Source organism: Thalassophryne amazonica, chromosome 12 (assembly GCF_902500255.1).
Source record: "Thalassophryne amazonica chromosome 12, fThaAma1.1, whole genome shotgun sequence".
Taxonomy (NCBI): Eukaryota; Metazoa; Chordata; class Actinopteri; order Batrachoidiformes; family Batrachoididae; genus Thalassophryne; species Thalassophryne amazonica.
In genome coordinates this window covers 6,431,863-6,446,838 of record NC_047114.1, presented here as the reverse complement: position 1 = coordinate 6,446,838, position 14,976 = coordinate 6,431,863, and the positions used below count along the sequence as shown (strand labels likewise).

Here is a 14,976-nt window from a genome sequence, read left to right as displayed (position 1 = left end):
AGCTAATTGGTGTGTGTCCTCTGGCTTCATGGATAGATAAAGCTGGGTATCATCTGCGTAACAATGAAAATTTAAGCAATACCGTCTAATAATACTGCCTAAGGGAAGCATGTATAAAGTGAATAAAATTGGTCCTAGCACAGAACCTTGTGGAACTCCATAATTAACTTTAGTCTGTGAAGAAGATTCCCCATTTACATGAACAAATTGTAATCTATTAGACAAATATGATTCAAACCACCGCAGCGCAGTGCCTTTAATACCTATGGCATGCTCTAATCTCTGTAATAAAATTTTATGGTCAACAGTATCAAAAGCAGCACTGAGGTCTAACAGAACAAGCACAGAGATGAGTCCACTGTCCGAGGCCATAAGAAGATCATTTGTAACCTTCACAAATGCTGTTTCTGTACTATGATGAATTCTAAAACCTGACTGAAAGTCTTCAAATAGACCATTCCTCTGCAGATGATCAGTTAGCACAAGTTCTTTCAGTGCAACTTGGACTGGCTCCTGGGACTGTATTGTCCCCTGTGGTGAAAATGGATCACTGTGCCTTCATTTTGGGAAACAAAGTCAGGGTATACGAGTTACTGGTTCCTGGTTCCAGCATCAAGAGGCACCACATTCAGGATTTTTTTCTTTAAAAAAAAGCCAGAAAGCACAACAAAATCTGTGGTTTCATGGAACAACAGACTGTCTATGATGAGAAGCACCCATCATGTGAGGAAAGCTTGCATTGAGCTGAAGCAGCAGTGGAAATACAAACGATGGCTGTACGGCTGGTTTTCATCCTGCATTTGACTTCAGAGACAAGTGAAGTTGTTGCGGACATTCACATTGAACTGGAAACATTTTGTTAAATATTTACAGTAGTGTTCAGAATAATAGTAGTGCTATGTGACTAAAAAGATTAATCCAGGTTTTGAGTATATTTCTTATTGTTACATGGGAAACAAGGTACCAGTAGATTCAGTAGATTCTCACAAATCCAACAAGACCAAGCATTCATGATATGCACACTCTTAAGGCTATGAAATTGGTCTATTAGTAAAAAAAAGTAGAAAAGGGGGTGTTCACAATAATAGTAGCATCTGCTGTTGATGCTACAAACTCAAACCTATTATGTTCAAACTGCTTTTTTAGCAAACCTGTGAATCACTAAACTAGTATTTAGTTGTATAACCACAGTTTTTCATGATTTCTTCACATCTGCGAGGCATTAATTTTGTTGGTTTGGAACCATGATTTTGCTGGTTTACCAGTGTGCTTGGGGTCATTGTCTTGTTGAAACACCCATTTCAAGGGCATGTCCTCTTCAGCATAAGGCAACATGACCTCTTCAAGTATTTTGACATATCCAAACTGATCCATGATACCTGGTATGCGATATATAGGCCCAACACCATAGTAGGAGAAACATGCCCATATCATGATGCTTGCACCACCATGCTTCACTGTCTTCACTGTGAACTGTGGCTTGAATTCAGAGTTTGGGGGTCGTCTCACAAACTGTCTGCGGCCCTTGGACCCAAAAAGAACAGTTTTACTCTCATCAGTCCACAAAATATTCCTCCATTTCTCTTTAGGCCAGTTGATGTGTTCTTTGGCAAATTGTAACCTCTTCTGCACATGTCTTTTATTTAACAGAGGGACTTTGCGGGGGATTCTTGCAAATAAATTAGCTTCACACAGGCGTCTTCTGTCACAGCACTTACAGGTAACTCCAGACTGTCTTTCATCATCCTGGAGCTGATCAATGGGTGAGCCTTTGCCATTCTGGTTATTCTTCTATCCATTTTGATGGTTGTTTTCCGTTTTCTTCCATGTCTCTGTTTTTTTTTTTTTTTTTTTGTCCATTTTAAAGCGTTGGAGATCATTGTAGATGAACAGCCTATAATGTTTTGCACCTGCATATAAGTTTTCCCCTCTCCAATCAACTTTTTAATCAAACTAAGCTGTTCTTCTGAACAATGTCTTGAACGTCCTATTTTCCTCAGGCTTTCAAAGAGAAAACCATGTTCAACAGGTGCTGGCTTCATCCTTAAATAGGGGACACCTGATTCACACCTGTTTGTTCCACGAAATTGCCGAACTCACTGACTGAATGCCACACTACTATTATTGTGAACACCCCCTTTTCTACTTTTTTTTTACTAACAGCCCAATTTCATAGCCTTAAGAGTGTGCATATCATGAATGCTTTGTCTTGTTGGATTTGTGAGAATCTACTGAATCTACTGGTACCTTGTTTCCCATGTAACAGTAAGAAATATACTCAAAACCTGGATTAATCTTTTTAGTCACATAGCACTACTATTATTCTGAACACTACTGTATTTAATTTTGTTTGTCCACTTACCAAAATATCTAAAAAACAAAAAAACAAAAACATAAATATCCACCCATGACCAAAAGTACCGTATATATGAGCTTTTTTCCCCTAGGACCTTGGGCAAGGTCAAAAGTCACATTGGTTTAATGCGTGCATGAATCCCAAACAGTTGTACGATTTTTGCTTCTATGTTAACACCTTTTTTTGTTGTTGTTTTTGGACATATGTTGCAAGTGTTCTTCTGATTTGACCCTTGACCTCTGAGAAAGTAGGTCACTGGGAAAAACTGTTTTTAAATGACATATTGCTGGATGGTCTGACTTTTGTTCTGGACAGGAAAACTATTTTCCAGTAAGCGTCTTTTGCTCCTCCTTTATTATATGTGCAGATTTCCAGTCTTGTCTGATCTGCGTGGCGAGGAGGGTTCTGGTCAAAAAGCAGCCCATAACGCACACACATGAGAGCTTCACCACGCGACAGGACCTCCAAGGTACGAGTGCAAGAGGTGGAGCTACAGCAGTGTCCTGTAAACTGGAGTACAATCAAAGTATCAGAGTAGAATACTGAAGATGAGTACTACAGTTTGTCCACATCTGCAGTTAATATGGATTTTTTTCTCTGCACTTGTATCATTAATACCGTTCAAATTATTGACCCAATTTTTTTATTTTAATTTTTAATGTCCACATCAGAGCGATGACTGGGTTTGTTCTATTTAATTCCTGAAAAATTGCAATACCTGCACTGACACGATCAGTACCACACTCAGGTCTGTAACTGTACCACCCAAACCCTCAGTGAAGTCAGGATTTAGCTGCAGATGGGCGGTAGCCTTGCTTGTGCCTTGCTCATTTGCAGGGTTCTTGATGTAATGAGTGGAACTCCGGTCCTCTTGTTGAAAGAGGTTTCCACTCAGTGCTGCTCTGTGTAAAAAGCTCTTCACGGTCTGTGACCCCTCCAGGTAAGATCACATCTCTGGACACCAGTCTGCTACAAGCATCCCTGAAGCCGGGCTGGGAGGACCTGGTTCGCCACTGCATCAAAAGGTTCCACATGCAGAAAGATGGGGAAATATCCTTGGCCAAGAAACACCAACAGGATGGTAACACAACTAAAATGACTACATCAGGTGGTCTCTAATTGACAAAAAAAAAAATATTTTGGAAGCTTTTTCACTCAAAACTTGGATTTTAATATTAAAAACTTTCATATGCTTCCTCTTGGTGCCTGTATTCCAGTTACACTCAAAAATGAACTGTGTCTGTTCAGACCTGTTCCAGGTGATTGTTGGACTCTGCCAGGGCTGCCCCTTATCACCAGTCCTGTTTGTGATGTTCATGGATGGCATTTCATGGCACAGTCAGGGACCGGAGGGTGTCCACTTTGGTGACCTGAGTTGCATCTGCTTTTTGCAGATGATGTGATGCTGTTGGCTTCATGTGATTTCCGCTGCACACTGAGCAGGTTTGAGGCAGCGTGTGAAGCGACCAGGATAAGGATCAGCACCTCCAAATCTGAGACCGTGGTCCTCTGTTGGGAAAGGCTGGACCGTCCCCTTTGGGTCAGAAGAAAGTTACTGCCCCAAATGGAGGAATTCAAGTATCTTTGGGTGTTTTTCTCAAATGGGGTAATATGGAGTGTGAGATCAATAGACTGACTGGGCAGTGACTGAGGTCCTGCGGATGCTCTTGACTGCCATGGTGAAGAAACAGATGACGCAGAATGCGAGATTCTCGATTTACATGCCTACAGAAATGAGAGTCCTCCGTCTGGTGTCTGAGCTTGCATTTGGGGACAGGGTGAGAAGGTCAGATATCTGGGAGGGATTCTGAGTAGAGCTGCTGCTCATTCGCATTGAAATGAGCCCGCTGAAGTGGTTTGGGCATCTGGTGAGGATGCCCCCTGGTCGTTTCCCTAGCGGAGGTTTTCCAGGCATGCCCCATTGGGAAGAGGCCCTGGGGAAGACCCAGGACATGCCGGAGGGATTATACACTCAACAAAAATATAAACGCAACACTTTTGGTTTTGCTCCCATTTTGTATGAGATGAACTCAAACATCTAAAACTTTTTCCACATACACAATATCACCATTTCCCTCAAATATTGTTCACAAACCAGTCTAAATCTGTGATAGTGAGCACTTCTCCTTTGCTGAGATAATCCATCCCACCTCACAGGTGTGCCATATCAAGATGCTGATTAGACACCATGATTAGTGCACAGGTGTGCCTTAGACTGCCCACAATAAAAGGCCACTCTGAAAGGTTCAGTTTTATCACACAGCACAATGCCACAGATGTCGCAAGATTTGAGGGAGCGTGCAATTGGCATGCTGACAGCAGGAATGTCAACCAGAGCTGTTGCTCGTGTATTGAATGTTCATTTCTCTACCATAAGCCGTCTCCAAAGGCGTTTCAGAGAATTTGGCAGTACATCCAACCAGCCACACAACCGCAGACCACGTGTAACCACACCAGCCCAGGACCTCCACATCCAGCATGTTCACCTCCAAGATCGTCTCAGACCAGCCACTCGGACAGCTGCTGAAACAATCGGTTTGCATAACCAAAGAATTTCTGCAGAAACTGTCTCAGGGAAGCTCATCTGCATGCTCGTCATCCTCATCGGGGTCTCGACCTGACTCCAGTTCGTCGTCGTAACCGACTTGAGTGGGCAATATTCGCTGGCGTTTGGCACGTTGGAGAGGTGTTCTCTTCATGGATGAATCCCGGTTCACACTGTTCAGGGCAGATGGCAGACAGCGTGTGTGGCGTCGTGTGGGTGAGCGGTTTTCTGATGTCAATGTTGTGGATCGAGTGGCCCATGGTGGCGGTGGGGTTATGGTATGGGCAGGCATCTGTTATGGACGAAGAACACAGGTGCATTTTATTGATGGCATTTTGAATGCACAGAGATACCGTGATGAGATCCTGAGGCCCATTGTTGTGCCATACATCCAAGAACATCACCTCATGTTGCAGCAGGATAATGCACGGCCCCATGTTGCAAGGATCTGTACACAATTCTTGGAAGCTGAAAATGTCCCAGTTCTTGCATGACCGGCATACTCACCGGACATGTCACCCATTGAGCATGTTTGGGATGCTCTGGACTGACGTATACGACAGCGTGTACCAGTTCCTGCCAATATCCAGCAACTTCGCACAGCCATTGAAGAGGAGTGGACCAACATTCCACAGGCCACAATTGACAACCTGATCAACTCTATGCGACGGAGATGTGTTGCACTGCATGAGGCAAATGGTGGTCACACCAGATACTGACTGGTATCCCCCCCAATAAAACAAAACTGCACCTTTCAGAGTGGCCCTTTATTGTGGGCAGTCTAAGGCACATCTGTACACTAATCATGGTGTCTAATCAGCATCTTGGTATGGCACACCTGTGAGGTGGGATGGATTATCTCAGCAAAGGAGAAGTGCTCACTATCACAGATTTAGACTGGTTTGTGAACAATATTTGAGAGAAATGGTGATATTGTGTATGTGGAAAAAGTTTTAGATCTTTGAGTTCATCTCATACAAAATGGGAGCAAAACCAGAAGTGTTGCGTTTATATTTTTGTTGAGTGTATTTACCAACTGGCTTGGGAAGGCCTCGGGATCCCCTGAAAGAGTTACAGGACAGGTTACAGAAGTGTGAGATGAGCTTCTTGTTCTGCTGCCACCACAATGGCCCAGATAAGAGGCAAAAAAAATTAATGAATGTTCCAGGTCAGTCCCTTTTGAAAATACTGTTGCCGATAAATAAACGTAACAGCTTTGTCCTGATCAGTGTATCAATTGCAAAACCTGTGCCTGTAACCAGGTATCTACTGTATTTTCCGGACTATAAGTCACACCGGAGTATAAGTCGCACCAGCCACTTTATTCCTTATAAAGAAAACTAAATCATAAATAAGTCACACTGGACTATAAGTCGCATGGACATACAGGTATGTTAACATGAAAAGTTCAGATGATAATATTGTGACGGCTACCGTTTTCAGATGCATATTTCACCAGTCGCAACTTGTAATCTGCAGAGTATGATTTTCTTTTTGGTGGCATTTTTTCAGGCCTTCTCCGTTGTCTTGTTAAGTTATCAGTAATGTTGAAATTTTTATTTTTTGATGGTAGTCAGAAGTCGCAGGAACAGTCACACAAGCCTTGAGTGCCCTCTCGTGAGCTGCATTTTACCTACGGATATGTTTGTATTTTGCGGACCACATTGCGAGCCGAACCATAACCCGCACCATCGCTGAACTGTTCTTTTCTAACATATTACCCGCTGTGGACCATAGTACACACCAGGTGTCAGCTGCCAATATTCGTGCAGCACCTACCTGCGCAGCTCATGACCTCCCCGTGGTGTTGACACCAGCTCCTTCGAAGTGCAGACGCTAATCCTCCGCCGTCGCTCACCCAGTGCTCCCACGCAGCCCTCAGCGTCAACTTAAACACTCTGCTCACACTGATATCCAAGGGTTGAAGCTGTTTTGTTAGCCCTCCCGGAATAACAGCAAGCACCGTGTTCGTCTGCTTCACACGCTGTTTCACAATCATTGTCTGGGTGAGGTGAGGAATACGCGTCCAATGTTCTGTTCTCTGATTGGTTATCGCGACCAGCGTGATCTATAGGGCGGCCGCCATACTACAGTGCCCATGATGCATTGTATTTCCGTTTCTGGTGGCTATTTTAAAACATAGAGCGACTCTGTCACGTAAAATTGTTTTATTACGGTAAATTAATTGAGAATCTACCGGTATATTTTTCATTTATAAGTCGCTCTGGAGTATAGGTCGCAGCCCCAGCCAAAACATGTAAAAAAGTGCGACTTATAGTCCGAAAAATACGGTACTACCAGTACTCTAAACAAGAGAATGGTCATCATCATATCCCAACATACTTGAAATGGAATATCTCCACCTGCTGGACATTTGCCATTAATGCAGGTCCAATAGAATTTCGCCAAGAGCTCTAGTAATCATTCCTGAAGGTTCTAGACCACTTCCGCAGGTATCTGGTTTTAGCCATCTTTGGCCACAGGATTCACAGGGTTAGATTTGGTGCGGTTGTTGGGCTTAAACTCTTTTTTTTTTCCAGTCAGTCAGTTTATCTGTTGTTTCATTGCTCTTTTGGTCACCATGAGTCCTCATCACTTTGTCTTTTGTTATTTGTTTGAGAATTTATTTGCAGAAAAAGCATGGCCAACTCGGCAGTCATTGTGTGTTTATTTTAATTTTTTTTCCCTCATCATAGTCATGTTAACTTTGTCCATTTCTGTTGGTCTCTTTGCAGTTTTGGGACACGGCCATGCACTCAGCCCTCTGTACCGCTTCACTCTGTCAGACGGTACGGCCGTCTCGGCTCACACTAAAAGCAAACTGGTCCGGTGTTCGTCCACCAATGAGCCGCAGCTCTACATGTCGTTACACATCCTGCAGAGGTACCAGCCGCCTGGTCCCGCTCTGAAAATCTGCTAAGGTTCCTCAGTGTTTGTACTGTCATACACCAGCAATTAGGGGTGTTTATTAGCAGAAATGGAATATAGCATTCAGAACTGTGTGTTAATTAGTGTATAGTGACATAATGCGTGATGCCAGGAATGTTTAAACGCACTCCTTTTGTTATGTAAAACGCATGTTGTTAAACCCATTTTCACAAAACCTGCTGAAAATGTTGGGGCTTGGTCACGTCCAGGAACACAGTGCCGTGTGTCCCTGCATCAGTCGTACTCTGGAACATTTATCCCAACCACCAGGCAGGCCACCGGTCTAGAGTCCGTTAATTGAGAGAGTAACATCAACTCAGAACATGGCGCCATTTTGGTTCCAACTGTGCTGAACTACTGAATGAACCTTTTATTTTTCAACATTTTTTTTATTTAACCACATACAGCAACACATCCAGGTACAGTTACTATCAAAAATAAATATCAACATAGTTAAGCTATCAAATCGACATAAATGTACAATTTATGATGATTTATTTAATTAATTTAAAGCCTGATTTATGCAGCTGCAGCTCTGCAACTCTGTGTCCTGCAATGAGGTGTGTGACACTTTTAAAGGTTTCCGTCTCTGGATTTTTCTTTATTCTGGACTAATTTGACCCTCAACAAGTTTTTCTTTCTACAGTCATCACCTCCAAATCAAAGGTAAACTGGACAATTTCCTCTTTTTCCGACTTCATGCTGTAAAGTTGTGGACTTTTCTGATCCATTTTTAATCAGTGCACACTGTAAAAACTGTTCTAATATGATGGCAGACAAAGGATTGAAAGCAGAAAAGTGTCAAATCACAGCCTTTTGTGTCTGATTTAACAGGTGCACGTCAGACTTCGGGTCCCAGTCTGAACATGGTGTGAAAAAACTAAACGGTCAGACTTTTAATCACAGAAATGACTCTGGTCCACTTTCCTCAAGATGGCACCATAAGTCATGTGACCCCCCCAACTCGTCATGTCGCCACTCTCTCAATTAAGGCACACTACACCGATCCACCCCCACTGAAAGTACCCATTGATTTGCCCCCGGTTGATATGTAGGCATCCCCGTGGTCTTATTCAGTTACCAGGGTCCTTGATACTACAACACATCGTGCAAAATAAAGCATGCCAAATGGTCAAGGTTGTACCTGGTGATTCCTCTTAATGGGGCCAACCTAGATTAGAATCCTTTAGATTTTGGCCTTGATTTGCAGGTTTGGTGCCAGGTTGTGTTATTCACTCAGAGTCCTGTTAATTGTTGTTTTTTTTGTCTTTCCTCAGGGAGCAGAACACTGGTGGTATGAACCCAGATATGCCTGACAGTCAGTGCATTGCTAAGCCAATTAGCGTGCACCCCATGTCCCCGCCCACTGCATGTGTTCCTGTACTTTCCCCTGATGTTTGTGTTAGCAGCAACACTCCCCGCCCCATGTCAGCCGCCAACACCCCTGCAAGTAGTTTTGGGTACAAGAGTGCCCTACCGAGCCAAGCACCCGCACCTCAGGAAAACATCCACGGACTCAAGCAGGCCAGTCCTGCAGCCCTTGGAAGCCCCAGCATCACCTCAGGGGTCCTAGACCCTATTTTGTCTCCATGTCACTGTCAGAGCCCCAGCATGGTGGCGAACAGCAGTAGTAGCCCTCACCTGCCTCAACATTTTTCTCCTACAGCAGGTCTTCACTCACCATCATCTGCATGCAGCAGCACAGGAAGTGGACTAGGGTTCAGCAACAACGCCCTCAGTGCTCTTCAGGCCCTCAACCAGGGCCGCAGAGCTTCTCACGGACTCACCATCGAACAGAATCCAGAGTCTCCTGACAGAAACCTGGTCAGCCTTCACAGTCACAGCAGCTCCAGTAACCAGTTGGCCAAACACAAACCCAACACAGAGACAGGCCTATTTGGGACTTTTGGGGACCGCGAAAGCCTGTTGCCATTTCAGAACCTGGGAGGCGAAGACGAATATGGTTTCACTGAGAGCCTTGAAGCTAATGAAGGGGCGGGGGAGCTCAGCATGGCACCAAACCACCTTTTGAATAACAAAGGCCACACCAAGCTGCTTCAGCTCCTCACCACCGAGTCTGAAATTCCCCAACCGTGCTCGCCGCACGACCCCTCAGGAAATGAACAGAATGCTAAAGACGACATCAGTGGGACTCTGGGTGTGTGTCTTAATAACAGCCACTCCACCTTGTTAAAGGAGAAACACAAGATCCTCCACAGGTTACTCCAGAACAGCGCCTCACCTGTTGAGTTGGCTAAGATAACAGCAGAAGCTACTGGCAAAGATTCGTTTGGTTCAGAGTCTGCAACGGGGGACGCCACGGGCGTCTTGGGTGAAATCAACACCAAACAGGAGACGAGCAGTTCCAAAAAGAAGGGCAATGCATTGCTTCGTTATCTGCTGGATAGGGATGATAACAGCATCCTGGAGAAAGGTGTTAAATTGGAACCTGGTGACAGCCTCACGCCGTCCTGCATAAAAGCTGAGAAGCAAGAAGTGGGAGTCAACCTGTCAGACCGGGTCAGTGATCAGGTTTGGATGTTCAGTCACAGTATGGCAACAAAGTGGGCAAGACTAGATAATGATTAACTCACCAAAGACACATCACACAAATGTTGAACCTAATGTTTGTAGGAACTGGTCAAATTAGCTTTTTGATACTTAATTTATTTACCCCCGCTCAACAAGATTTGGGGGGGGGGGGTGTTTTTGCCTCGTCCGTCTGGGCATCCCCCACATAAAAAAAGTCTAATTTCCATGCAGAAAACTCCTAGTCTGACTGAAATCATTTCTTAGTGGTGTATTGAGGGAGGCCAGAGGAATGTTCCTTTTGAAAATGGCCGTCAGTCATCCAATATGGCCGCCACAGGTGCCATCTTGAGTTTCTTTTCCGCAGACTGACTAAAAGACATCTTGTGTGATTTAAACTATTTCTTAGTGGTGTACTGCAGGAGACTTTAAGAAGGTTCCTTTTGAAAATGGGCATCAATACACAACATACAAACTGTAAAGCATCAATCTTTCTTTATGCAAATTGACCATTTGTAATCACTTCCAGATGTCATTGTCACCTCTACCATAAACCCATACACCAACTTTACATAAGAGCAGGACATAGGCTACACTTTGCGTTGCTCTTATTTGATAAAGTTTAAAGCTGGTGCAGTTACGACCAGTGGATTTTATTGGATCATGTCAAGCAGTAGTTTGTGTGAATAGCTTGCTTTGATTTCGGCTTTTGTAGAAAATCATTTTCAGCGGTGGGCAATGAAGAGTAGCTTTGATAGCATTAATCCGTGAAGTGATGGAGAGGTGAGCTGTCCATGCTCAGGTCAGGTCTGGTCTGGATGCTGGTGCACCATGTTGCTGCATCCACCACACTATAGTCCCACCTTGAGTACTAGATGGCAGACAAGCCATCCATCCCCACCCTGCCTGCTGGGTCATGCCTTGAAAACTGCAACACATTGACAAGCGAATGTTTCTATCCGAAGTGGAAGCTGCTATAATAATAGTGTAACGTATTCCCGTTTTGTCAAATCCCGCTCCACCAAATTCTGCACTTCCAAAAACAAACTGTAAGACCATGACCAAACTGGATTGCAAGCTCGCTAACTGAGGCCAGTCACCACGGTAACACATGGTGCTAGTTAACTCGGCTAGTTAGCCTGTACCTAGCATAAAACAAGCTTGTTTACCTCATTTAAGAGCATGATGTGATCATTATAAAATATTCAGCTCAACAGGTCAGGTGTGGGAGTGTGCGCTGGTGACGCACATCGCCACATCTGCCACACTACAGAACCGCCTTGGTTATTATTTTAACACATAATTAATAAAAAATAAATAAATAAATATTTAACCTAATGGTTGTCACATTAGATGTTTGTGTGTGACAATTAACTCTGCGTTGATAAGGCCTACCACGTCAAACCTTTCAAAATAAGTCAAAAATAAATAAATGAAATAAAAAATCTGTATAAAATGGAATTACAATAAACAGATAAATAGCGGTGCAGGTGTTTTCACTGGCAAACCCTCGCGCAGGTTTCTGGGCGAACCTGGCTCCAGTCGGGTGTGACGTGCTAGAAACATGAATGACTTTTATTTGGGAAAGTGTAACAATCTGCAACACTTCAGGAAGCTGAACTAAAATGATTATGTGGCCTTGCTGAGTGTGTCATAGGTTCTTTATTTGGTCCACGAAATCCTGGTCTTTGACAAGTGTTGGACTTTTGGTCACGTTCTCAGTAGAAATTAGAAACTGTTTGTGTGCTGTGGATAAACAGTTGTGACTGTGTGTGTAACTGTACTGAACACATGACCTCATTAATGCCCCACCTCTTTCATCAGTCAAAGTGCTGGAGGAAACCATTAGTGTGTGTGTGTGTTGCTGGAATACAGTGTTCAGCAGAGTTTTTTGTTTCCTCCAAAGCTGCGGGCTTTAGGATATTTTGCAGGCGGTGACTCAAAAAGTACAGGATGAATTTGTTTGAAGTTTTATGGGGGTCAGGAAGGAGCTGGTTAAATGTTTGTGCTAATTTGGAACGATACACGAGCTCCACGAGTCAGTACAGATCATGAAATGTCATAAAGTTGCTGTTTGCAATAATTATGTGGAAAGTAATTTTTGGTGAATGTTTAACTTTTAAAGAAACAAATTATTCTGAAGTGTAAGTTGTTGTCCTTGATTGTATCAAATCAAATCAATTTTATTTATATAGCGCCAAATCACAACAAACAGTTGCCCCAAGGCGCTTTATATTGTAAGGCAAAAGCCATACAGTAATTACGGAAAAACCCCAACGGTCAAACCAACCCCCTGTGAGCAAGCACTTGGCAACAGTGGGAAGGAAAAACTCCCTTTTAACAGGAAGAAACCTCCAGCAGAACCAGGCTCAGGGAGGGGCAGTCTTCTGCTGGGACTGGTTGGGGCTGAGGGAGAGAACCAGGAAAAAGACATGCTGTGGAGGGGAGCAGAGATCGATCACTAATGATTAAATGCAGAGTGGTGCATACAGAGCAAAAAGAGAAAGAAACACTCAGTGCATCATGGGAACCCCCCAGCAGTCTAAGTCTATAGCAGCATAACTAAGGGATGGTTCAGGGTCACCTGATCCAGCCCTAACTATAAGCTTTAGCAAAAAGGAAAGTTTTAAGCCTAATCTTAAAAGTAGAGAGGGTGTCTGTCTCCCTGATCTGAATTGGGAGCTGGTTCCACAGGAGAGGAGCCTGAAAGCTGAAGGCTCTGCCTCCCATTCTACTCTTACAAACCCTAGGAACTACAAGTAAGCCTGCAGTCTGAGAGCGAAGCGCTCTATTGGGGTGATATGGTACTACGAGGTCCCTAAGATAAGATGGGACCTGATTATTCAAAACCTTATAAGTAAGAAGAAGAATTTTAAAGTCTATTCTAGAATTAACAGGAAGCCAATGAAGAGAGGCCAATATGGGTGAAATATGCTCTCTCCTTCTAGTCCCTACCAGTACTCTAGCTGCAGCAGTTTGAATTAACTGAAGGCTTTTCAGGGAACATTTAGGACAACCTGATAATAATGAATTACAATAGTCCAGCCTAGAGGAAATAAATGAATGAATTAGTTTTTCAGCATCACTCTGAGACAAGACCTTTCTAATTTTAGAGATATTGCGCAAATGCAAAAAAGCAGTCCTACATATTTGTTTAATATGCGCATTGAATGACATATCCTGATCAAAAATGACTCCAAGATTTCTCACAGTATTACTAGAGGTCAGGGTAATGCCATCCAGAGTAAGGATCTGGTTAGACACCATATTTCTAAGATTTGTGGGGCCAAGTACAATAACTTCAGTTTTGTCTGAATTTAAAAGCAGGAAATTAGAGGTCATCCATGTCTTTATGTCTGTAAGACAATCCTGCAGTTTAGCTAATTGGTGTGTCTCCTCTGGCTTCATGGATAGATAAAGCTGGGTATCATCTGCGTAACAATGAAAATTTAAGCAATGCTGTCTAATAATACTGCCTAAGGGAAGCATGTGTAAAGTGAATAAAAGTGATCCTAGCACAGAACCTTGTGGAACTCCATAATTAACTTTAGTCTGTGAAGAAGATTCCCCATTTACATGAACAAATTGTAATCTATTAGATAAATATGATTCAAACCACCGCAGCGCAGTGCCTTTAATACCTATGGCATGCTCTAATCTCTGTAATAAAATGTTATGGTCAACAGTATCAAAAGCAGCACTGAGGTCTAACAGAACAAGCACAGATATGAGTCCACTGTCTGAGGCCATAAGAAGATTATTTGTACCCTTCACTAATGCTGTTTCTGTACTATGATGAATTCTAAAACCTGACTGAAACTCTTCAAATAGACCATTCCTCTGCAGATGATCAGTTAGCTATTTTACAATTACCCTTTCAAGAATTTTTGAGAGAAAAGGAAGGTTGGAGATTGGCCTATAATTAGCTAAGATAGCTGGATCAAGTGATGGCTTTTTAAGTAATGGTTTAATTACTGCCACCTTAAAAGGAAGTAACTAATGAAAATAACTCAGAACAATCGGAGAGAAAGAGTCTAACCAAATACCGGCATCACTGAAAGCAGCCAAAGATAACGATATGTCTTTGGGATGGTTATGAGTAATATTTTCTCTAATAGTTAAAATTTTATTAGCAAAGAAAGTCATGAAGTCATTACTAGTTAAAGTTAAAGGAATACTCGGCTCAATAGAGCTCTGACTCTTTGTCAGCCTGGCTACAGTGCTGAAAAGAAACCTGGGGTTGTTCTTATTTTCTTCAATTAGTGATGAGTAGTAAGATGTCCTAGCTTTATGGAAGGCTTTTTTATAGAGCAACAGACTCTTTTTCCAGGCTAAGTGAAGATCTTCTAAATTAGTGAGACACCATTTCTTCTCCAACTTACGGGTTATCTGCTTTAAGCTGCGAGTTTGTGAGTTATACCACGGAGTCAGGCACTTCTGATTTAAGGCTCTCTTTTTCAGAGGAGCTACAGCATCCAAAGTTGTGCTCAATGAGGATGTAAAACTATTGACGAGATAATCTATCTCACTCACAGAGTTTAGGTAGCTACTCTGCCCTGTGTTGGTATATGGCATTGGAGAACATAAAGAAGGAATCATATCCTTAAACCTAGTTACA

The 14,976-nt window shown here is 43.0% G+C and overlaps 1 protein-coding gene across 3 annotated transcripts in view; it reads left to right on the top strand.

The window, feature by feature from the left end:
* LOC117521548 (nuclear receptor coactivator 2-like) overlaps nt 1–14,976 on the top strand; it is a 109,621-nt gene that overhangs the window by 73,680 nt on the left and 20,965 nt on the right. For 2 of the 3 annotated variants that reach the window (XM_034182870.1, XM_034182871.1), the window contains exons 8-11: nt 2,724–2,825; nt 3,297–3,437; nt 7,637–7,784; nt 9,107–10,349. In XM_034182870.1, the coding sequence (XP_034038761.1) occupies nt 2,724–2,825; nt 3,297–3,437; nt 7,637–7,784; nt 9,107–10,349 (1,634 nt within the window). Of the gene's footprint in view, nt 1–2,723; nt 2,826–3,296; nt 3,438–7,636; nt 7,785–9,106; nt 10,362–14,976 lie in introns of all 3 variants that reach the window. The other variant, XM_034182869.1, reaches the window with a different exon arrangement.